The 24,873-nt window shown below is 37.8% G+C and overlaps 1 protein-coding gene across 1 annotated transcript; it reads left to right on the top strand.

The window, feature by feature from the left end:
• Positions 1 to 1,866: 1,866 nt before the first annotated feature.
• Positions 1,867 to 18,442, top strand: CALB1 (calbindin 1). The gene is made up of 11 exons (XM_002199908.7): positions 1,867 to 2,075; positions 2,340 to 2,416; positions 6,828 to 6,902; positions 11,539 to 11,622; positions 11,711 to 11,767; positions 14,149 to 14,226; positions 16,444 to 16,499; positions 16,596 to 16,635; positions 16,723 to 16,776; positions 16,908 to 16,979; positions 17,395 to 18,442. Exons 1-11 carry the CDS (start codon positions 1,994 to 1,996, stop codon positions 17,506 to 17,508), a joined length of 789 nt encoding a protein of 262 aa, XP_002199944.2. The 5' UTR covers positions 1,867 to 1,993; the 3' UTR covers positions 17,509 to 18,442.
• The last annotated feature ends 6,431 nt before the right edge of the window (positions 18,443 to 24,873 follow it).

The following is a 24,873-nucleotide window of genomic DNA, read 5'->3' as shown; positions in this document are numbered from 1 at the left end:
ATTCACTGTGCTTCCATTTGTTGAGGCCAGAGCTCTGCCATGTCTTTGCTCATTGTAAAAATAAGCCTCATGAATTGTCTCTTTTCCAGTCATTATTGCTACTTTATGGAAGGAAATGTGTTATGTTCAGATTTTTATTTTCAAGAAAATATGTAGGCAGATTACAAAAGTTTCATTATATTGGTCCCACTGAAGTCTCCTTTTCTGAGAAAGCCATGTCTGAAAAGTAGTTCCTAGATGGGAAACTGGTCCAGTCATGATTTTTCATTTCTTTTTTACATGGTGAAACGCAGAGCCTGATTGTAAGAAAATATTAAAATTTCTTCAGCCCTTTTGTAAGTATAATGGGTATTTGTGATGGTAAAGCTAGACTAAACATTTTTCACTAATACAAATATTCTGAGCTGAAGAGATTAATAAATTAACCTCTAATTATTAATTAAATCAGTTTCTTGTGTCTTTTCTCTTACATGCTGCTTTTTTCGGTAGCTAAAAGACCACAGACCAGACTGGTGCATCTCTTGTACAACTCACAGCCAAACGGCAGCTTCAGAAGGAGAGAGGGCTGCACATAACAGGTGGGGAAACAGGAGAATGGAAAGATGGAAGGAATCAAGTATAAGGTCTCATGATTACTTAATCACTATGTCCACATCTTGTTCCATAATGCATACAAGATTTCAGCCACCCAATCTACTGAAATCCCTCTCACAACATGTCAGCCTTTAACTAAGCATCCCCCTCTCATCCTGATGGGTTATCCATTCCCATTGGCATTTTGCTGTCTTCTGCATTATCCTGTTATTTCTTTATGCTCATGCTATTTGTGAGTCTTAACATACTATTGCCTTACTGTTAGTCATGCTGATCTCTTAACACGTGGAGATTTCTGGGTTTCCCAGCTGTTTGCATCTCCCATCTTTACTGTACTACCTACTGCATTTGCCAGCGTCCTGTCAGCCAGGCGTCTTGACTAACAAACCATTGGAACACAGTGTAGTATCTGAATGATACTGCTGGAAGGAGAAAGGCAGTTTCAGTGCTTCAGGGTATCCAGGCAGCCCTAATGACTAAAATTAATCATCCCAAAAAGGACTTAGCACAGCACCATGTTTTCCCACTGCAAGAGTGAGATTTTTGTAAGCTGCTCTGTTCCCTTCCTCCAACTCACTGCTTATAAGAGAGCAAGCCTCCAAAGCTGGTCTACCAAAAAAAAAGCTCTTGCTCAGTCAGAGCAGACTGTGGTAGTGTCCCTCATGCTTCTGCACTGTTTCTACGCTGTCTCAATAGGGATATCTCAAGATCCCATTATATCTCAGAAGGAATATCAGGTAAAGGGTTGCAGCTCTTCAGAGATCATCTCTGTGCAAAGCTGTCTGCAAATCTGGATTGGAGATGGAGCAGTGAAAAACGGGTTCCTCGCAGCCCACATGGTGCCCCAAGTGGTTGTTTTTTATTTTGTTTTGTTTTGTTTTTCTTGTACCCGGACATCCTGAGATGCTGCAAGCCACGCTCTAAAATTCAGGACCCTCTTCCACATGGAAACCCCACAGCTAAACTCGGAGTCTGTGAGCACCCTCTGTCCCCACGTCTCATGGTCATGCTCTCCACAGCAAGGGATGCGCAGGAACTCCTGAGTGGGTCGCTCAGCGCCGCTCTCCCTGCTCGGGGCTCCTCGCTCGGCACCCGCACACCCCTCCCACGTCGGGGGGTGCCGGTTCCCAGGGCTCCGCCGCCGGGCTGGCCCCGGCCGCGGTGCCGCCGTCGGGAGACCCTGGCCCCCCCGCGCAGGGCGGGGAGGGCGCGCCGGGGCCCGGGCGAGGGAGGGCAGCGCCGGGGGGAGTGGCCCGGCCGGGCGGCCCCATAAAAAGCCCTCGGCGGGGCGGCGGCGGGAGGAGCCGTCGGAGCCGCCGCTGCCGTTCCGCGCCGGCCGCGGCCAGAGCGAGTCAGGACCGCGGACAGCGCCCCCCGCCCGCGCCGCCCCGCGCCCACCATGACGGCGGAGACCCACCTGCAGGGCGTGGAGATCTCGGCCGCCCAGTTCTTCGAGATCTGGCACCACTACGACTCCGACGGTGACTCCTTTCCTTCCGGGACGGCGGGGGCGCGGGGGGCGAGGGGGGCGAGCCCGCGGGAGGCTGGGGGACAGCACCGCTGCCCGCCCGGCGCCGGCCGGTCCCGCCCGCCGCCCCGGAGCCGCGGGGGCCGGGCCGGGGCCGGGAGCGGCGCGCCGGGAGCGAGCAGCCGGGTCCGAGATGCCCCTGCCGGCGCTGGAGAACGGAGAGAGAGTTTGGAGGGAGCGGTGACGGCAGCCGTAACTCTTTCTGTTGTTCATTCAGGCAATGGGTTCATGGACGGGAAGGAGCTACAAAACTTCATCCAGGAGCTGCAGCAGGCACGGAAGAAGGCAGGCTTGGTAGGTTAATGTTTCGCCCCACTTTTTCATCTTCTAAGAGAAAGAAGAGTTTTCTTGAGCAAACTCCTGTGCCGTGCTTCCTTCTGTTCTCTCTTGTCATCCCACGGTTCATGCACCTGCCGCACCGGGCAAAGCTTGGTTAGAAACGAGCAAGTTGCAAATCTGATAAATCATCTACTTTGGAAAGGTGAAACCAGGGTCCACCTCACTGACGAGCGGCTCCCGCTCGTACCTTGCAAGGCTGCAAGCTGACACTTCTGACAGTGCTCAAAAAGAAAAGTCAAGAAATGTACGGATGCAGTCATTTTCTCTTGGATGGGACCTTAATCCATTGCAATTAATCTTATCTGATCCAGATATGTACTCATTAAAACCGGCAGGGAGGAGGTGGCGGGAGGGAGGACCGAAAAAAAAAAACCAAAAACCCTAACTCTTCAGTGTAGTTGGACTCCTAATTTCACACCTAATGGGCAGCACGGGCTGAAATGCATTTCTGCCCCTTGGTGGTCACTAAATAGATCTGCAGATTACTCCTAAACACTTACTGCTCTTCTCCAGGAGTATGAGTACCAAATCCTGGCTGTTTAAATGGCTCAGAGAGACAGCGAAGTTTTTGACAGTGTTGTCAAAACATGTATGTGTATGAGTTATCGAAAAATTAATTATTAACTTCCTCCAAATTATACCCATGCAGGGGGAGAAAAGATAAGGGAGAAATAAAGAAAGAAGTTAAAGATTCCATGTAAAAATACAGCCACTTTTAGCATCAAAGCCCCATATATAACTTAATGGAATCAGTCTAAATGAATCTATGCTAAAAGAATTCTGAAGAAACAGAAAAAATATAATTTAAGTGGATCATGTGTGCACAGAGAAAATTGATTAACACTTCCTAATAGGAATGCCTCCAAACTGAGAAATCACTTTTCAATAATTAGCTGTGCTTTGAAAGTTCCTATATATTTTAGACCTAGATGCAGAAAAAAATAATTAATATGAACCTTAATTGTGTTTTGTGGAAAATTGTATCATATAAATTGTAAGAGTACAACCTTTATACATATGAAAATCTCTCTCAGCAATGCCTCTAATGTTACTGCAGTCTAGGTAGCAGTTAATTCTCATAAGAAATGTTGGTGTAGGATCTAATTTTCCTGAGAGTAAGTTCAAACTAAAATTAAAAATAAAATAAAGCAAAACTGAAGTTAAAAAAACCCAAAAGAAAACAGGAGATTAGAAAATCAATGTGGCTATTTTAGAAGGAAAAAGTCTTTTTTTTTTTTTTTTTCAGAAAAGTTAAAGAAGTTCAATACTTTTCAGGTACTGCAACAGAACAAATCTCTTCTATGCCAAAGGGCAGGAAACTTAAATTTGCTTGGTAGAAAGATATTAAAGCCTTTTTATACTTAGTATTAATTGTATTGTTAGTAAAAATGCTAATATATTTCTGAGTAGTTAAATATTGATCAGATGCTCAAGGTAAAAAATATTTATAATTTTAAGGCCGGAATCTTTTCTCTGTCAAAGCAAGTGTACATCTCTTAAAAACATAACCTACTCAAAGCAACACAGGATTATTCTTATCTGCTACAAATGTTATAATGTATGCGGGTTTTTTCAAATAACTTCTGCCAGTATCTGACACTGTATTCTAAAAATCCTCAAATGCTTATGTTTTTCTGTCCCATATCTCTGATTCAAACCTAGCTTTGGAGTGTTCTGCTGAAAAGAGTAATCTACAGTAGCAAAACCAAATTCAGCACCTTGTCTGTGGGCTCTGGAGTACAGCTATATGTCATCTTAGGTTTCAAATCTAACCTGATTCTTGCATTTGAAGGCTCATTTGCTAAACAAGCATCTCATTAGTTCATTTCTTGTCTCACGGGATACTAATTCAGTATCTTTGAATATCTATTCTTTTTCCAGAAGGGACACATTGAGAAACTAGTGTAGGTTATATGTCATTTCCCTGTCTGTCCTTCTTTTAACACCCCAAAGCTTCTTTATCATCATTAACTTCTGCGTTTCAGGTCGTGCTTCTGCTCACTATTTTTGAAATATTCAATTATGCATTCTTCATAGCTGGATTTTACATCAGTCATGACATATGCATTAAAGAATCACATTGTTGCTGTCATTGAATAGGATGGTTTAATATTTCCCAATATTCTTCCCAACTACAGAAGTGTTCTAATTATGTTCTGATGTTAATCCTTGCATTAATCCACTCAGCAAGCCTGTACTTTCACAGCTGCTTTTTCTCAGACAGAGAGGTAGCATGCAGCTTGATTCAGGCTAGCCCCCCTGAAAGGGAGAATGTCTACTCAAAAGGTTTAGTGCTTGGGCTTTGGTAACATTAGGCCTTTTTGCTTCATGCGTTATGATAGGCACTGAATTGATCTGGTATAATTGATCATGGTTCAGCCATGTTAGAAGAGCTCTTTTTTAAAGATAAAAGCTACAAAAGTGTATAAACATTTATCGTGACCCGCATTTCTGCAATGCATTCTCTACTTGGGACTGCCAATTGCCAAAAGAAACCCTGGGGTATAAGTGACCAGCACAGAGGTTGATAAAGTGCCAATAGGTGGATCTTGTCTAAGCTATTCCACATCCGTTTCTCACTTTCCCTGCCTGTATAGATAATGACAATATTTCTCCGCAGAAGTGTGTTATTTATGAATACAATTATGTGAGGATTTCTGTAGTGCTAGTTATCCTTACATTTTCAAATCATATCAGAAAAAGCTGATTTTTTTCACTTGTCAGAAAAGTATCCTTTCTGAGGTATCTGACTAAGGCATGAAGGGTTAATTTCTTCATTTCAAAAATTGGGCACTGCATCTGTATCAGGTTTAGGACTAGACTTGGTTAAATTGAGGCAATTTTTTTGACCAAAAATATATATTTGAATAACATAACTTGAATAACTCTTCAAGCAGCTCATGAGCAGGTTAAGTGAACACCAAAAAACTCACCAAAATTTCTGCATAATGAACTAGAGGATAAGTCTCCTGGTTTGTTTAACCTGTAATCAACTGTGCCTTCTTCAATGGCTGGACCCCGTCCGGCACTGCGGAGTGCTATTAGAAAGATTAGTAAAATATTTAACCAGGACTAATTAAAATCCAAGTGTCTAATTCTCCATTCCATCCGCTAAGCAAACTTGTCCCCACTTTGGGATCATTAGATGAAAGGTGACTTTGAAGTCCATTGTATTAATAACCACATCTCTAATTAAAGCCACGGCAAATTACTAACTTGCTATGGATGACTTTGACAGAAATAGGATACTAGGCCGTGCCTGTATCAGCTACAAGGAACTGACATTTTAGTTAGCTTTGGCAGGTGAAATTTGGGACAAGCTACAACAGACTTTGTACAGCTGAGAGTCCTTGTGTCTCCAGTGAGAAAATCACTTAGGTCCTATTTAATCAGATCTATTATAACAACTGAAGGTTTTATTTCCAAAGTCTGACATAACTTCATCTATAACTGTAGAATTGTCTGTTGTTTTAATATAACTGTAACCCTATTCTTGCTGAATGGTTTTACTAGCTTCCACCTCTAAGAAATATGATCAAAATTAAAAGTTTAATCAGTATTGAAGGTTGATGACATATCATATCAAAGAAAGGCAGGTCAAGTTGAAGTGTGAAATCAAATATTCAGATATTTGCCCCAAGTCTGGCACTTTTTGCCATAGCCAATGAGAATAGTCTTTAGAGAACAGATGTATAGCAGGGACCATAATTTATATGGACAACAATGATGGCTTTATTCTGTCAGATTTAAGGTACTAAATCTCCTTTTTAAGGTACTGTCTCCCTTTCTACATTTAAGCAGTGATATTTTGACTCTGTTTCCATGATAACCAAACACTAAACAGTGAAAAATATGATATTGTGATGAGATTCTTTAAGACTAAAATAGCATCCATTGTTCAGGAAAAATCCACTCAAAGATGTGGAAAGACTATTTTGGTTTTCAAATGTATTATACTGAAATTTTTTCCTTATTTTGAAAGATTCTGCCCTGCCTTCAAGTTACTAATTTAAAAATGAAAACTGAGAAAATGTAGTAATAAATGCCTATGAACTTCACTGTCACCATCTTAAACAAAGGAACTATTAGACACATCTTCCAACACATCTGTCTTTATAATTTTTTCATTCTGTAAACTAAAATAGTGTTCCAAGCATTTAGATGCCAATCATTCACACCGGCTAAAATGTAATTCCCTAGGAAGTAAAATGAAAAAAAAATTCATTTAAACTTGACAAATGTAGCTGCAATGTGTGAGTACTTCATTAGATGTGGCATATTATTTGGCAAATAATAGATTGTTCAAGTATGTTTGCATATGTTTCTTGCATTTTAAACTAATGATTATATCATTGTAACTTTGTAGGATTTAACACCTGAAATGAAAGCTTTTGTGGACCAATATGGAAAATCTACTGATGGAAAAATAGGTATAGTTGAGGTAAGACTGTTACTTTGTAACTTTATTAGAAGAAAATACATTTAACACAGAACAATGTGAGCATAATATGCCAATACTTTGTATTTTTAGATACACAGACTATTTCTTCCTCACTTTTAAGGTCTTTTTTTTTTTCTTTTTATTAATGAACTTTTTCCACTAACAAGTAATGTATTCCTTACCCCATTCCAGACATTTCACAAGTCATTTAACTTTTCTCTCTTTATTCGATACAAATAAGTATCAACAGAAATTTAAGTTTTCTACAAATCAGAATAAAATTGTATTTCAGAAATTTAAATTAAAAAGGCAATTTGATGAGAAGTAATGTGATGTAGTGCTACCTGTGATTTTGAACTCATGCTCTGTCACCATTCTAATTAAATGCGATGATAACATCTGAGTGAAGTTGATTGGGCGCCACTGCATGTAGTCTATTCTAAAAAACCCCAAATATGTAACCCAAGTAAGTCAGCATGTTAATAATGGCTAAGAATTAATTTCTTAGGATTTCCTTGCTTTAATTTTAACAGAACTGCAGGCAGAAAATTCTCACATTCCTTATTCCCATTTTCTGAAGAGGCTGAAGCTTCTCCTCCTCCAGCTGCTCAACAATTGTATAACTTAGACAACTTAATAGGAAGGGGGGAACCATTGTGTTTTCTCTGCATTTCGCTCTTCAGCACTGCAATTCAAAAACGAAAGTTTGCAGGGTTATAGGGTTACAGTTTGAGAAGTCACTTCTCCGAGCTTAAATCAACGACTCATTTATGTCACTCTGAGTACAGTGAGACTGCGGTTTTATTATCAAATGATATTGTAGGGTTTTTTCCTAATAATGAGAAATCTGACCTAGAGCTCATTAAGAAACAGCTGGAAACAAGCCAGGCCTGCAAAATTTCTGCAGTGACCAGCTTTGGGTCAGTATTTAATTTTAAAACTGAGAACTGAATAGAATCTGTAGAAGTCAATAGAAAGTATCACTGCTGATACAATAGATCATTTCAAGATACCTTTTCTCCTCTGTCATATGTCTGAATTTTATATACTGCTTTAAAGGCATATGTAATTATGACTAAACTACCACAGAAATCTGAACAATTTGTTTCACTTGCAGCCATAATTGATTTTTAAAGGTGCATCTTTTAACAATACTTAGCAATGATCAAATAGCTTTGCATCTAGAAAGAAGTAGTGTTTATTTGGTACAATAATTCTTTTTGTTTTGGACCAAAAAATGCTAATTTATTTCTTATTGAAGAATTTTATTTAAATTAGTCTTTTTGAATATCTGTGGAGCCAGCACTGATGCAAGAAGAATGTGTGAACAGTGCCTGAAAAAGAATGTGCTTCTTCATTTAGGAAAGATAACTAGAAGTTTTACCTTTCAAATTCTATTTCTGATTCTGATATTAAGTTAATGAGGGAAGATGAGCAAATCCAATAGGGTCTGATATGGCTCACCACCCCCAGTGAAGGGCCAAGCATGCTCAGCATTCACGGAAGCAACTGAATAGTGATAGTATGGAGTTCAGTGACTGAAGGGACTTTCTCCCTTAATATAGCAGTTTCCAAACCCAATAGCTGTATTTTGTTTCCCTTAAATCAGCATGAAGCTTGATTTGGAAACTGCTGATGGGACGCATGAAATGTGTGGTATGTGCAGAGCAGTACGATATTAAAGTTGGTACTTGGACTTGACTCTCCTTCCTTATATTAAAAAAATTAACCAGTAATTCCAGATTGTTCCCATTTACATAGTACATCAAATAGTTTTTCTGAAAATTGTGTGAACGCTGTTTAAGAAAACTTATGTAAAGCCATTCAGACTCCCAGCCCTCAAAATGGACACCCAGCATTTGACAAAGAATGTGCCAGCCTATAATGAGTTTTCAGGAAAGGTCTGTTGACTGAGATAAAGAGGAGGCCTGGGTGGCTTCACAGAGGAAGAAGTGGATTTTCAGCTCAGATTAAGTGTTGATTCTGTCTTTGCAAGCACACTGCAGTGAGTTTGCTGGCTATTATCCAGTGTCCTCCAGCTAAAGGCAGAGCCTGACCTGCCCACTTTCTTTCCATTGTGTAAGAGACCTTTAATTCACCTTTTGTACTCATTGAGACCAATGCTTTTACTAAAATGCTGTTTTGAAACTCAAGATTTCAAAACTCAGAACTGCAGCAATTTCACATTCAAATTATTTGAAGATTACTGCTGCCAAAAATTCGACTACTTATTAGCCTAAAATATTCTTTGTACTCCCATGCTCTATAATGGGATTTTAAAAAGCAAATTCACTCTATATCAGGCAAAAGTAATTTTAAACAACCTTAAATATCAACAAAATTTACTTAGAGAACAATGTCTAGAAAATAGTTCTGATATTGTTTTAGGTACTGAGAGTATTTTTCCTGCTAGGTTGCCTAGAAAGACACACCTCAGCCTGCAGCTGACCATAGAGAAGTCAAACCAGTCTCAGGCTTTGTAGCTGTCCTCTATTATTTGCGATCCAGAGACAACCAACCTTCTCCATGAAAGCAGCAAAGCTCAAGGCTCACTAAATTTCTATTGCTGCCATACAGACTTGCAATGGTCTGCACTCTTACTGAAAGATACTCACAAAGTCCCCATATGCTTATCCTGACAAAGAAGTCATCATTTAAAATAGCACCAGGTTTCCATCTTTCTTCTTGATAGTGGTATAAAACTGGGACTGAGAAGCTGAACCAGTTTCCAGACCATCTACTCATCCCTTTAATACTGCAGAGTTTTTTCCACAAAAAGCAATTTAATGCTTTCCCCTGAGACTTACAAAGGGCGAGAGGTATAGCTTAAAATAAGGTAATTTTCTTTCAGAGGTAATATATTCTGTGCCTAAATTACAGTTTGGTACTGCTAATAGGCTGTTAATAATCCTTTGGACAGTTACTATTTTATGGTGCCCTTGCAAAATTCACAGGAGTTACCTATGTCATTGAATGACATCTTATTTATATTTTTGACACAAGCAAACCTTTACCATTGTTATAATCAGTCACTTCACCCAAACGATCTTTTTTATTCTGAATATTTCTTCCATTCAGCATTTGCTGAATTTGTTAAACAGGAGCATACTCTAAAAATCAAAGCTTTTCTGTAACTAAAGAAATAAAGACATTTTTTCATAAATCAGGACTAAGTTACACACATTTAGCTATTGTGTACACATAAATACATACTTACCCATAAGAGTATATGCTACTTATAATGGAGTCGGTTTTGAAAGCTGCTGACAAAAACGCATTTCTTGGGTTGATTTTGATTTCATGTTCAGCCACTTAGCAAAAGCACTGAGAAGGCTCTGATGGGTCTGACAGCCTGTCATCAGCTGCACCATTTCTGTAAGGAGAGTGCTCTGGTATGTCTTTTCAGCTGTACTAACACTAAAAGAATTTAACTGATTCCTTGCATATATTATATTAGAGAAACAAGAGATATGTCTCCATAACTTTGTTGTGTCTGTGAGGTGAGAGCTGAAGTCACTTATGGCTCTGCTGGTTCCCAATAAAAAAGCTTCAGCAATTAGGCAATAGCACTGAAATAGGCAGAACAAAAGATTTGAGGGTGTGAAACGAAGGCAGAAAAACAAAAATTTGAATCAAAATTTTAAGATGGGACTCCAGAAAGTCTGCAGATGTCATTTTACATAAAAGAATGCAACTAAGAAATCTGTCTTTCTCCGTTTTCTCCATAGTAAGCACAGCTGGTCTATTCTTCAAGTAAAAAGTTTTTTTAATCAAAATGTATTTCAAACATTTTGAGGACAGGAAAAAAAAGAGCTTTTGTTAAAAACAAATCATAATTTTACATTAAATTATACAGCGTACTTTCCATCTTCTACATTTGTCACTTGCCAAAATTGAGTTATAGTAAATGAAGATTTTCAATAATCAGTACAATAATGTCTGATTTTAAAAAAGCCCTTTGTAGAGAAGAGGCATTGGAAGAACCATCCCTGGGTTTTGCAGGGCTAAAAGCCCTCTTGATTTCTTTCTGGTATTTATAGCTCTTTTTGAACACATCTCTGTGACTGACAAATGAGAACTGCCAACCCTTGCTCTCCCTATTTTCTGGGTTTTTTTTCTCCTGGCTTTTCCTTATATTTAACCATTTACATTACACACATGTTCTTCATGTCAGTGTTCCTTTCTTTCTTGGTATACCTTTCTTGGTATCTGAGTACTCTATATTTCTGTTTTCTAATTCATGGTCCTTCACACTTATCCTCTGTGAATCCTTGTGCTATGCTTTCCCGTCATGCTGACTCCATGGATTTTAATATAGAGTCTAATTCTGCATGAGTGAATTTTTTCCCCTTTCCCCAGCTACCCTTTTAGTAAAGTGCTACCTCACGCCCTTCTCTCAGACCTCAAGTTCTGTTTGACCTTGATAACTATGACAAAGCTGCAGGCCAGAAGCCTTTCAGAGGCATCTTCCAAACACTTCAGCTAGCAGGAGGAAGCTTCCAAGCAGGCCACAATATGGCAGCAGCAGTACGAGCACAAAGACTTCCATACACTTAAAAAAATCTTCATGCTCAGTTACAGGCTCAGCTGGTCTGATGAAGAGCCAAAACTTAATCTTTCTTAAACTCTGTTGCAGCTTGCTCAGGTATTGCCAACGGAAGAGAATTTCCTGTTGTTCTTCAGATGCCAGCAGCTAAAGTCAAGTGAAGATTTCATGCAGGTACAATATGAAAAGTTATCTGTTATAAAGCCATTGAAGACCTGCTTGCCATAAGCATATGATTAAAGCATTCACATTCTGATTGCAGACATGGAGGAAATATGACAGCGACCACAGTGGCTTCATTGATTCTGAGGAACTTAAGGTAAGTATCTATGAGCATGCACAATGTGAGAACAGGTGTTGGGTTACAGCCTTGTGCTGCTATCTTTTTCCTCAGATACATCCCACTCATGCATGTTTTTGCATTTCAAACATGATAAAAAATGCAATACAATTAGCTGATGTTTTTATACCAGTAAATTATTTAAAGTGAAACTCTAATCTGATCAATGTTTTTTACGCCATGTTTTAATTCAGATAAGTGTTGGCATCAAATGACTTAGGGTACCAGGCAGCTTAGAAGTAATAAAGATTAAGAAAGCAAGATGAGTCTCTAACAGCTATGTTAGTTATTTTTTTTTTGGTCTCTTAGGGAAAAGAGCTGCTTTGTTTTTACTATTAATCACTATGCTGCTGGACAGTTGATGTTGTCCCAAGTACCATGTAACCCTACAATTTCCTAACTCTAATACTGTTAGACTCACAAAATGGAATTGTGCTGCCTCTGCGTGGTTAACCTAGTACGATTTTGGTACCAGCTTTAATATACACAAATAAGAGCAGAATCAAGGTTACCCCATAGGCATCTCAGCCTTGCACAGTTAAGAAATTTTGAAACAAGAGTGATTTTATTTCCCTAGTCATCAACCAACATCAATTTGTCGATGCTGAATTAGTGTCGTGGAACCACAGGTTGTTAGGAACCTCTGGAGGTCATCTGGTCCAAACTCTCTGCTCAAGCAATACCACCCAGAGCCAGTTGCCCAGGACCTTGTCCAGATGGCCTTCGCACGTCGCCAAGAATGGAGACTCTACAGCCTCCGTGGGCAACCTGTGCCAGTGCTATGTCATCCTTGCAGTGAAAATGTGTTTCCTGATGCTCAGAGGGAACATTTAGTGTTTCACTTTGTCACCATTGTCTCTGGTGCTGTCAGTAGCCTAGCTCCATCCTCTTATCACCCTCCCCTGAAGTATTTATATACTTAGGTGATGTTTTCCTGAGGCTCCTCTTCTCCCTACCTTTCTTCATAGAAGAGATGCTCATTTACAACATATTTCTGAGTAGAAAGGCACCATTTTCTACAATTCAACTGCATTTGATTCATTATTGCAGCTTTACATTCAAAGGAATCAAAGCAATTCATAGCAAGAGAACTATCTGTGTTTGTCCATCTTATTTGGACTATTTTGTCCATATGTGGTATAAAGAAGAGTGATGTAGGTTTTTAATAAAGCACCAGGAGATCAAACTGTTCAAAATCGTTCCTGTTCTTCTGCTCAGAAAAGAAATCCATGGCAGAAAATTCACATATTTTTTCCTTTTCCCTTTCTCTTTTGAGTTTGATATCTGTGTGGCATTTGCTGAGGATCAAAGCTTAGGGTAACCCTCAGGCACACAAGCCCATTCTTCTGCTGACTGGTTGCACCAGGCCAGTGTTTTTAAAGTTGCAGAATCAGGAAAAGGTAGCACTTGAGAACTCTCCAGCTGTTAGATGATGCCTGCTGACTGCTATATTTTAAAATAGATTTTAAAAGGCAGGGTTGTTTGAGGGCCAACTGAAGAATGAAGAGATTTTAACTGAATCTCTAATGGTTCATCTCTCTTCTGCTGTGAGGTTTCACTTGCCTCAGAGAAAGAGGTCATTTTAACACTGAAAATAAGACATAAATGCCCAGTTTTATTTTTAGATCAGTATTTCTTGGCAAGCCGAAACATTTTTAAGTATTTGCTATGGAACGAGTACACCCACTTACAACTTTGTAAGTGAAATTTAAGCTGGAAATAAAGAAAATTTTCTAACAATAGTAATGGCAGTAGAATATGTCCCCTCTAAGGGGGAGGCAGACTCTTCATCACTGCCTGTATTTAGGAACTGTTTGGCAATAGCTCAGATCAGAGACTAATTCAGGAAGTTTAGATAGATAGAATCCTTTCTTGAGACATGGACTGAACAGCCTTTTAATTTCCCTTCCAGTTCTATTTTCCATTGAAGCACACAAGATTAAACATGTTTCTGAAGCATCCATTCACAACATTCCAGTCATGTTCTTCATTATACAAACTACCAGGAAGGGCCTCCAGCCTGGAGGGGGCCAGGCTGCTAGTCATGTTAGGGAGTGTTAGTCACACCACTATTGACATGGCTGCATTAGGTCCAGGAATGCAAGCATATTTTCTTATAAGCTCTCCCATTTTCTATGATGACAGAAATAAGGTCCTTCATCAGCTCTTGCAATGGCCTTGCTTTACAATTTGGTATCTTCCTTTTTTTTGCTGTCACAGATCTAGTCCAGAAATTTAAAACACAGAATGGGTGGAAAAAATTGTATTTTTTAAAGTAAACATGGCTGGTGTTTCAAGTGTTGTGACATCAAATTATACTGTAGATAAAAATTCACCTCTTACTCTATTTATTTTAACAGAGCTTCTTGAAAGATTTATTACAGAAAGCAAATAAGCAGATTGAAGACTCAAAGCTAACAGAATACACAGAAATAATGGTAAGTTTATTTAGAGGCATAATGGGTTAATGGGCAGTTTTCAGTACTGTTCAAAAAGAAAAGTCCAGTAATTTTTAACATTCTTGTTATTTATATAATATCATGCCATGCCATTGTATTTTACCTGTTTTGCTCTCTTGTGCTGCTACCTGTAAAACTAAAGTCTGCACATTTCATAGGAGCAAAATTGTTCTTGTCATAATTAGATCAAATTAATTTGGTGTTACTTCCTATATTTTGCCTTCTTTTAGTGCTGTAGTGTCTGTCTCTTGTCTTAAAAGACATCACTGCATGGTGGCTTCCTTAGATTTACAAATATGCCACACTTTCCTTCTCCCCTTGCTTCAAGACAAAAAATTGATATTTTAGATAAACACTATAGGAAAACTGTTGCTTCCTTGGTCAGCCCATCCTTTGAATCTATCCATCCCACTGTTATGTCACTCCATGGGACCAGTACTGGCTTCTGCATGGACTTTTCAAGAAAAAAAAGACAGAATTCTGGTCTTCAGGAAATGTATAAATCTACATTTTTTAACCAGCTTGTTTTCATCCTAAAATACTTCTAACAATTGAAAATGTGCTAGGTAGATGCACTTGGCCTCAAATTGGCTTAAAACTGGCTGAACAAAACTTGTGTTTCTCCTGGAAAAAGTCTGCTGGTTCATTGTACCAGTATAAATCATTTACATAGAAATGTCACTGTTCATTTGCTGCTGAAGATAACATTTTCATTCAAGGAGCTTTTTGACCTCCATCCTAAAGTGTGCTATAAGTTCTGGCCTCTGCAGAGACACACATTGACAAAGAATTTAGTTAAAAGAAAAAAATAAGCCCAGCTCTCCAATCATCTCCACAGAAAACAGAAGGATAATAAAAAACACACAGTCCTGAGCAGCTGCTGGCAGGCAGAGCCAGCCATTAACTCATCAAAATACAAAATAAGTTCACTTCACAGATGCCATTGCTTACCTCCCTCAAATGCAAATCTATTTTCCTGGGAAATGCACACAAGGCAGATGCTTTTATACAAAGGAAGGAAGTGTTAAAAGGAGCCATGGTGTTGTGTAGAAATAAATGTTCATAGAATTGGTTACTTTTTTCTGGTATCCTTTGTCATTTATTTTGTATTAACAAAGTGAAATTAGGCCTTTTCTCATTGCATTACATTAGCTCCCTCTTTAAAAGGATAAATGTTATGTATATACGTCAGTACAGGATGTTTCTTTTCCTCTTATCTATAAATTACATCTAAAATTACTGGGATTGCAGGTGATGGGATGGAGTGTGGGTGGTGGTGCTTTCAATACTTGCTTTGTAGTCTGCTGCTTTTGTGACTCTTTTATACAGAAAGTGCAATATAATGCTTGAAAGTAGAAAAATGGAACTATACAGACATAAAGACTGGAAGAGAAAGTCCTATGCAGGATCAATATCTTCATCTACTTCTAGCAGCTATTATAAGCTCTTTGTGCTTTTCAAGTGGCAGGAACTCATCCTTTCAAGGCTTCAAAGGAAAACCCTTTAATACTAGAGTTATTAATAATTATTATAAATAACAATCACTTATTTTGTGAAATTATATTAACATAGTTATTAGTATAATTTAATTATGCTTCTTTGGAGACATTTATTTTCCCGTTTTCATACCATCAAGAAAATAGGATCATCTGCAACATCTGGCCACTTCTTTTTTTTTTTTTTAATATATCACAGTAAAAACATACTGTCTTTACTTAAATAGGTAGACCTGTTCAATTGAATGAAATATCTATTGTTTTCGTGTCTTGGGAAATGAATGCCTTGGATTCTATTGTACTTAACCCAACAGTTTTTCATCTTTATGAATAGAGAATAATGATTCTATTACCCAATCATGACATGAAGTCAAAAGTATTATCACATCAACATCCTCTCATTTATAAATAATAACATGCGCAATTCTCATACAGGACATTCATTCAGCAGTGTAGGCAGGCTAAGACCTAACTTACCACAGGTTAATCAGCATTGCTCATCTGGTTTCTTATCAAGATTTTGCAGTAGAATTAATTACTATAAATTACTATGTCAGTATTTAAATGTATTACACAGCAAATGTGACCTGGGGACATCATTTCAGGACAAAGTTAATTGGATTTAAGTTTTCCAAATAAGTGTTTTCTTAATTAGGTTGATTATTTTTGATTAGCAATGTAAATTTATATATTCTTTCAGCTCAGGATGTTTGATGCAAACAATGATGGAAAGTTGGAGCTTACTGAACTGGCCAGGTATGTCTTCTGTTTCTTTTCACAAGAAATATCATATACCAAGTGCTGTAATGGGAACAGTTAAATATTTTGACCTTTGTTTTTTTCTCTCCAAAGACTGCTCCCTGTACAGGAAAATTTTCTTATTAAATTTCAGGTATGAATATTTACATTCTTCAAGTAGTCTGTTACCATCACACGTAACAGGTGTCATTAATAGATTTGTTTTCCTTTTGGCCTTTAGGGTGTCAAAATGTGTGCAAAAGAATTCAATAATGCCTTTGAGATGTATGACCAAGTAAGTTTTTAAAAATGTTTTTATTAATGGTGTAGATTATTGGCACTTATTTTCTGAATTTGTGGAGAATTAGCCATGATGTATGGAACTAAAAATAAATGTTTAAACTTGTCTTTAATGGAATTTTTCAGGATGGCAATGGCTATATAGATGAAAATGAACTTGATGCCCTACTGAAGGATCTCTGTGAAAAGAACAAAAAGGTAATCCTAGAGGACTTCTTTCCCCTTAGAGATTAGATTTAATTTGGATTTTAAGGACACTTTAATCCACCCTAATAAGATAAATATAGAGCTTCTAAGTCATAATTCCTGAAGTCAAAGTACAACTAAAAATTGTGTTGGAAATAATAGCAGTGTAAATCCTGAACTAGGGGAGTTGTAATTACACAGTCACACAGTCAAGAGCTTGCTTGTCTCTTAGACACCAGCTAGCAGCAAGCTAACATATGGCTATCATATAATGGATAACATACAAATATATAAAAATATTTTAGTATGTTACTGTTGGATAGGCTGAGTATACCTGGGATTTTCTCTCATTTCCTGCCATTGAAAGTAAACTCGTTCATCCTTATAACTAAACAGGATTATAAAGCATTATCTGTTCTTTAAATAGGAATTAGACATTACCAACCTTGCAACATACAAGAAAAGCATCATGGCCTTGTCTGATGGAGGAAAGCTTTACCGAGCAGAACTGGCTCTTATTCTCTGTGCTGAGGAAAACTAGAGCTCTTCTATCATGTCCACTTAACTAGTGATGTACTCTACAAAATTACTGTGCACTATAAGGGAGTAGGCTGTATTTTTAAATTGCATATAGAAAATTAGCCAGGATGTGTGGCACATTCCTTTCAGTTTGTTTCTATACTGTTTGTAATGTACAGTTTTTGTAACAATAAGATTGATGAAGAGAATGTCAGTGTTGGGCCTGTCTGTATATTCAAAACGAAACTAAATATGTGAGGGTTGGTTTGGTTGGGTTTTTGCTTTCATAAACATGGCTGGAGAAAAATTAAACCTGCTGACATTGCTGTGGTCATCATATCCTTTGACACTTGCAACATTTCTTGTTAAACTACGTAACAAAAAGATCTACACATATACACACATCTTGCCCAAAAAAAATAAATGTGAGGTTTTTAAATATAAAACATGAATTCAAATTAAATATGATCTAGGTCTGAAATAGGAGACATTGGCATGTCTGATTTCAAAAATTTAATAAGGCATTAAGAAATATTTTCAGTTGTCAAACCACCCACTTACAGGTCTGTACTCTCTGCAGTCTTACAATTACTCTTCTCATTACGAATTCATAGCATATAGACAAAGCATTTATCTGGAATAGATCTCCATACAGTAGTTGATAAAAATATAGTGTTCTCAATCTAGCTGTTTTATTGAATTTAAACATAGGCACTTCAGAAATAAATGCCTTTAATCTGTCTTGAAATCCTGGCTAAATGACAGGTAGTATAGTTAATACACAGATTAACATGATATTATAAGTGTACCTTTCATGACTATTGCTGTGTCAGAGAATATGACAATCCATTTTCTAAACTATTTTCACATTTTGCAGGTTATAATTATTCTAGTAAATTGCTGTTTTTACATCATATTCTGTGTAATCTATAATTAAATTTAATATCCTAAGATTATCGGTGTCTAGTTTGTGTATCTCCTGGATTCTTGTACCTGTACCATGTAAAGGACAAACTGACTATTTAAAAAAAAAATGTGCCTCCTTGGATCTTACACTGAATTACTAGTCTATCTCACTAGCATTAAAATTTGACATTAAATGAAGAAAAAAATAGTACAGATTTTATAACAATTTAGTTTACATGGTGGGCTCTGCTTTTTATTATATTAGAGATGTATTTTTTACATGGGAACTATACTATGAAGCAGCCCTATCTTCTTGCATCCTTGGGGTTTTTTGGCCTGGCTCCATTTTTACTTTACACCAATTTTATGCCAGACAACTTCATGAATGTCCAGGCCCCTGCTCCCAGTAAGTACTGGAGAAGGAAGGAAATTGGGCTGTCTCTTAATGCCAATAAACCTATGCTGCCTCCATGTACAACTGTTTTGGAAGAAATTCCAGATTAGCAGATTAGCTATATACAGCTTCTCAGATGCGTTTCTGTGTTTTATCTAACATATGCAAGCAAATTAATTTTATTTGAAATGTGTTTCAAACAATGAGGCTCAATCCTTCAAGATTACAGTCCGTGAACTCCCACTGAAGTGGGTCCTTGAATTCCTCAGGTGAACTCAAGCAACCAAATACCATTCCAGAAATGGCCTAATGGCCTTGGGCTCTCTCCAGCCCGAGCCTTGGAAAGTTAAGGGGTAGGTGGTGCTGGATGGGGTTTTGTTGGGAAAAAAATCCACACAAACTAAAGGTTAAGCCAGTTCATTCTCACTGTTTTACTCCCACTCCATGCACAGTGATTTAGCATCTTACCTGCTTGTCTCCTCTTTTCTCTATGCAATGTGAAATACAATTGTGTACATGAAGTGAAGGAACAGTGAATCTGCCTATCAGTACAATAAATGATTGATATTGTTCATATTGTCCACTTGAAACCCTGGATTTTGCCTTATTTAACATTTTAAAAGGGTAAAGAAAAAAGCCCTAAACCTTCTGTGTAAGAATATGTTGCTACATCATTACAGTGAGAGGTAAGGCTTTTAAAGTGTTTTGACAGAATCACCACAGACTCTGAAATCTGTCTTCCCGAACATAAGTAAAGGTACCTGTCTCAGATCTGTTCACCCTTGTGCTACTGCTGCTGCCCACCAGCTGGCTCTGCTGCAGGGCACAACACAGAATGCAGGTCTCAGTCACCCACAGGCAAGGTTTTTCCTGCAGTTATTTCACCTAAATAAAACCTGGATTAAAAGACAGCAGTTTAGAACCCCAGTTCTAGCAAAGTTGTCTAGTGCAAAGAACCCCAGTGCAAAGCAAATTGTGACAAGGATGGCTCAGTCAAAACTGCTGTAAAACCTCCAGGTTTTAAACTCTAAATCACTCCTGGGAAGACTGATTTTTAAATGTCAGGGTTGGGGCAGAACAAGGCATAATGATAAGAGAGGTGATGATAGGGAAGATTTCTTCTTCTTTCTAGTAGACATCTGGTGATCAAAGAAAAATTGTAGCATGCACGAAGATTAATTACATGATATACTGCAGGTATGCCATATTCCAGCTTAACACAGAAACTGAAACAGAGCTACTTGGGATCCTCTTTACTAAAGCTATTAACCATTTTGTTGCCTATAAATACATAATTTACTAAAAATAAACATGCAAAGAAACACTCAAGCTAACAAATACCAAAACCCACTGTCCTACAAATGCTGTCAAATATTTTAGTCCATTCTAGTTTAAATATGTACAGATTAAAACTTAACATATCACTAGGTATTCAAATCAAAGAAGGTGATCTTCTAGAAATTTTAAAGCACAAACCAGCAAACTTAAAAAATAACAATAGTAACAGTGAGGCCCTTCAAACCCTTGGCATTATAAATGCAGTGTTTGCTGACAGAAGTAAACCTTAACTGTACCAGGTCAGGCAGAGTGAGGGCCTGCTTCCACCTGGGCCCACAGCACTGTCTGTCTGGGCACCTCAGAGGCCATTAACACTGCCCAGCTAACCATTATGGAGAATATCATGTGAATTTCCACCAACAACTTAATCATGATTGAACACAACCCTTGAAACAAATACTTTGGCTCTCCTTTGTTCACTGCTTCACTGTTCTATCATCAACAGTTCATATGCAGTATCAAAGCACTGATCTAATCCTCCCTGTTTAGAACTTAGTTGTCCACCTTTGAAAATATTATCCACACAAGCTGATGAAATTTCTGACCACCTTATTCCATGAGCAAATGTCAAATACAGACCAGGGTGCTGACAGTCATCAGCACTTTTATGCAAAATGAACCTTGTCAATGAATAAAATACATACATACTGCTACTAAACTCACCTTAGACCTCAGTTAAGGCTGTGTTTCTCTACATAAGATTTGCTTTTTCTGATTTTTATTAAACCCACATCATAATCATGGTTATAGCCACTGGTTATGGAGGGCAACTGAAATCCACTCCTACTTGCTGTGGCTTTGAAAAGATACAGAATGCCTACTTGGGCACCTGAATAAACATGGCCTCATTTTCTGAAGTGTTGAGCACCTCCAATTCCCTATGAAATCAATTGAAGTTGTTCTTCAGCAACTAAAAGCAGGTCAGTGCACTCAAATCCCAAAGACTGTTTTATTTTATGGCATATTAAATTATCACATAAGGTTGTGGGATTACTTTTGTTCAAGTTGCATTACTTATTTAGCAGTTACAACACAAGATGCTATACTGGAGGAAGACAATGGTACAAACTTTCTTGCAGTTCAGTGTTTTTAGTTACATGTTATTAGTATGGGTAAAAAAGAAAATATAAATGAACAGTTCACACGAACTTGGAAGCCAGTACAGACAGCTAGGAACTCACAGTTCCCCCAAATAGTATAATCCTCTGTTTGTAAAGCAAATCTTCAACTTGGAAATAGAAGCAATATTCTCAACAGTAATTAAAATATTTAAGAGGAGACAGTTCCCAGAACTAGGAGAACTAGACTGACAGCAGTTCTGGTATCATAGTGAAGAGGAAATACAACAAATTTCTCTCATTTGCATATTAAATGATTTTCATAACTTGTAGATAAGCCCCTACTATAGCACAGTAACACTTTTGCAGCACTGAATTAATCTAATAAATTGCAGCAGGTTCAAAGACAGTAAATCACCAGTAGAAATAAAAAGGGTAATTTCAATATTTAATTAAGCAGAAAAGATGTACTTTTTGGTTGAAAACAATGAATCCCCTTTGTGGGTGTCTCCAAGCTGAGCTCATGGAAGAGGTAACACCTTTCATTGATGGACCATGCAAAAGTCATTTTTAAGAAGGTATCTGGATTTTAGGGAAGCATCCTTGTGACTCATGAAAATTAAACTGCCTCTGCAACCCTACTGACTCCTGTTGCAATCTCCAATGTACACCATCACCTTTTCTGACTCATTCCTCCATGGTCCTATCCCTCCAACTTCATAAAATGATTTTGCCACAAAGCAATACTTTTTTTTTATCCTTCCCTTTACATTGGGGCTCACTGGTAATCTCAGAGTGAGAAATGTAATAATCTCAGGGCAAATGTGCCAGTCTAAATCAGCACAGACATTACCTCTCTTGACAGGAGTCCATATTGTTTGGAATAAAGAAGCTGTGATGACTGTGCTTTATTTCAGTCTGTGAGTAATACGAAGCTGTGGGGCATGCTTATGGATTGGACACCTCTTGAGTTTTAGCAGTAATTTATGCCTTTTTCAGGACAGTCTAATCCTCATCAGCATTTAGGAACAGCTTCTTTTGGAATTTCCAAAAGACACTGCCTGGGTTAAGTAGTAGCTATAAAGCTTCTTTTATTCTTTTCCCGAGTTCAGATATCATGTGTTGCTACTTGAGTAACAATTACATTCTATTTAGGCAAAACATAAACTCGAGATGTTTAGGATTCATGTCTTCATAGTAATGTTCCTTTCCTGTCCCTACCAAGTCTAACAACTCTTACTGAAGGAAATCTGTCCCAGCCAGACTATTCCATTCTCCTGCAGCAGTGGATGAAAAGATCAGTAACGTTTTTTCACTTAACCAAGTCTATATATTAGCAAGTATTTTGTAAGTTAAGTAACATATAACTCCTAAAACATTATATGCCATTTCTAAAACCTGCATATTGTATAGACCTTGTCAAGACAAAATGTTCAGCATCTAAAAGCAACTAACTTGTATAGTTTGAAATGGATGTCACTGGCATAAGCAAGATAAAAGAAACCTTATTCTTATCATAGATGCTCATTAAAACTTAAAATGTGCTTTCTGGTTCCATCGCTTTAAAAATAGGTTTTTTGTCACTTTACAATTAATAATTCATTTAGCTACGAACAGTTAATAGGTAAAAGACTTCAGAAGCAGTACCCATTTCTACAAATGACAAACATTCTGTTAGTAAATAAATCCCCAGGATCTCTTTGGAAGACAGGCTTTAAGAGGCCTCCCTTTAATATTCTGACAATATCAGATGAAGCAAAATCTGGTATCCTATGTTACTATTATTTTATACACAGGGAAGAGAGCTGTATGACAGGCAGAAGTGCTTCCTAGCCCCCAAAGGCAAACATAAACTGGATCTCAGCTTCATGTTGAGACTAGCCTCTTTTCTTGATCTTTCCCACCTGTGCCCCACACAGGACGTATGTTTGTGAGCTAAAAGGAACTTGCCAGTCTTCTTGCTCCAGATGACTAGTTCGGAGGGAATACTGCAAATACACCTGTCCTGCTGTTCACAGGCTACAGAAATAACTTCAGGTCACATGAAGTCTATGGCAATTTCAGAGACTGAACATGGTTCACTCCAATCTCAGTCCAGTACTTCAACCACACAACACGCTTAGCCATACTAAGTCACGGAAATCCACAGATGCAAGAGATTGAGAGGAACTAATTTTTATTGACAGCCTGTCACCAGAGGATAAGCTACTAGACATTTCAGAGAAATAATTGATGTTAAAAATAACGTGAGATGTGAATCTCACAAACATACACTTGAATTTTTCTCTGAAGCACTTTTTTTTCAAATGTCAAAGTCTTATATGAAACTGTGTCCCATACAAGAAGATAATATAATTATATGCAAAGGATGATGAGCAAAAAACAGTATATATGGACCTAATTTCTCAATTAAATCACTTTTTGGGGAAAAGACATGGCTGTCATGTCAGAATTTGATCTTGGCAACACACCTACCAAACCCAAGCTACCATAAAAAAGCTTTACACTGTTCTCAAGAACACTTTGAAGGCTGCTCCAATAAACACAGTTGATTTGTTTTATTATCAGTGGCTGTTCAATCCCACACAGGACCATCAGTCCCAGGAGAAAGGCACATGGAAGCCTGCACTAATACAGTCCACACTTTCATCAGAACACATCTTAGCTTGCTTCAGATTTTTAATAAGGCAATCAAGTGACTTCAAAGTCAGATGTTGGCATATGTTAAGTATGCCCTGGATTCCGTGGAAAAATATATGACCATCACCAGCACCTGAAGGAAGACATCCTTAAATTGGTTCTATTGTCCTGACTCTTAAATCAATGTATTAGTCTCAAACCACATAAAACTAAGTACATGCTTGTATGTGGGACAGGCAGGAGCTCTAGCTAAACACCAAAAAAAAAAAAAAAAAAAAAAATATTATTGATTCAGGTTGTAAAGGCCAGAGGCTGACAATTTCTTTGAAGAATTCCAGCCGTTGTCTGAGGCATAAGGGACAAAATCTACCAACTCTAAATTTGGATAAAAGAGGGAGAGCAATTTTTTTATCACCTGCTTATCTGGGATGGATAAATTGACTACATTCAGAGGTAATGCTAGCTAGATGTTTTTTTTAGTACCAAACTGTGAATGCAAATGAAACCAAGGGATTTTTTTGTACATTTCAACAAATGAGGTTTCAATACTTTCAGTCTCAATATACCAACATCCCTTTAACAGTCTCAAATAAACCGCTTTTTATGGAGAGCTGCCATAGTCACACATATGTAATAACAAATGAGTTTTGGCTTCTCATTTTCAAGAACATTAACTTCATTATGACAAAGAGCAAGCTCCTCAGAAAGGCACTGCATTTTTAAAGTTAAGAAAAAGATAATTAACAGACTGAAAATGTCACAAAAGATGAGACCAAGACAATTAGGCATTTCAAGATTTCCTAAGTAACCACAGGAGTTACATCTTTTCCCAGTGTATGTAGTCCTGCTAATAATGTGAAACCGTATCTGCAAGTTTAGAACTTCTTACTGAAGTGTGAAGATTAGGACTTAGTATTTTGTTTCTCTCTTCAGATTAATGATTACATTCAGTTATGACAGTACTGAAATGCTGTTTGTATTACAATATTAAGGGACACTTGCATATATATGACAAAAAAAAATCCTCAGAAGATCAAAAAAAAAAAAAAAG

The sequence above is a fragment of the Taeniopygia guttata genome, chromosome 2, assembly GCF_048771995.1.
Source record: "Taeniopygia guttata chromosome 2, bTaeGut7.mat, whole genome shotgun sequence".
NCBI lineage: Eukaryota > Metazoa > Chordata > Aves > Passeriformes > Estrildidae > Taeniopygia > Taeniopygia guttata.
Note: the sequence above shows the minus strand (reverse complement) of the source record. Positions and strands in the feature narration are given on the sequence as shown.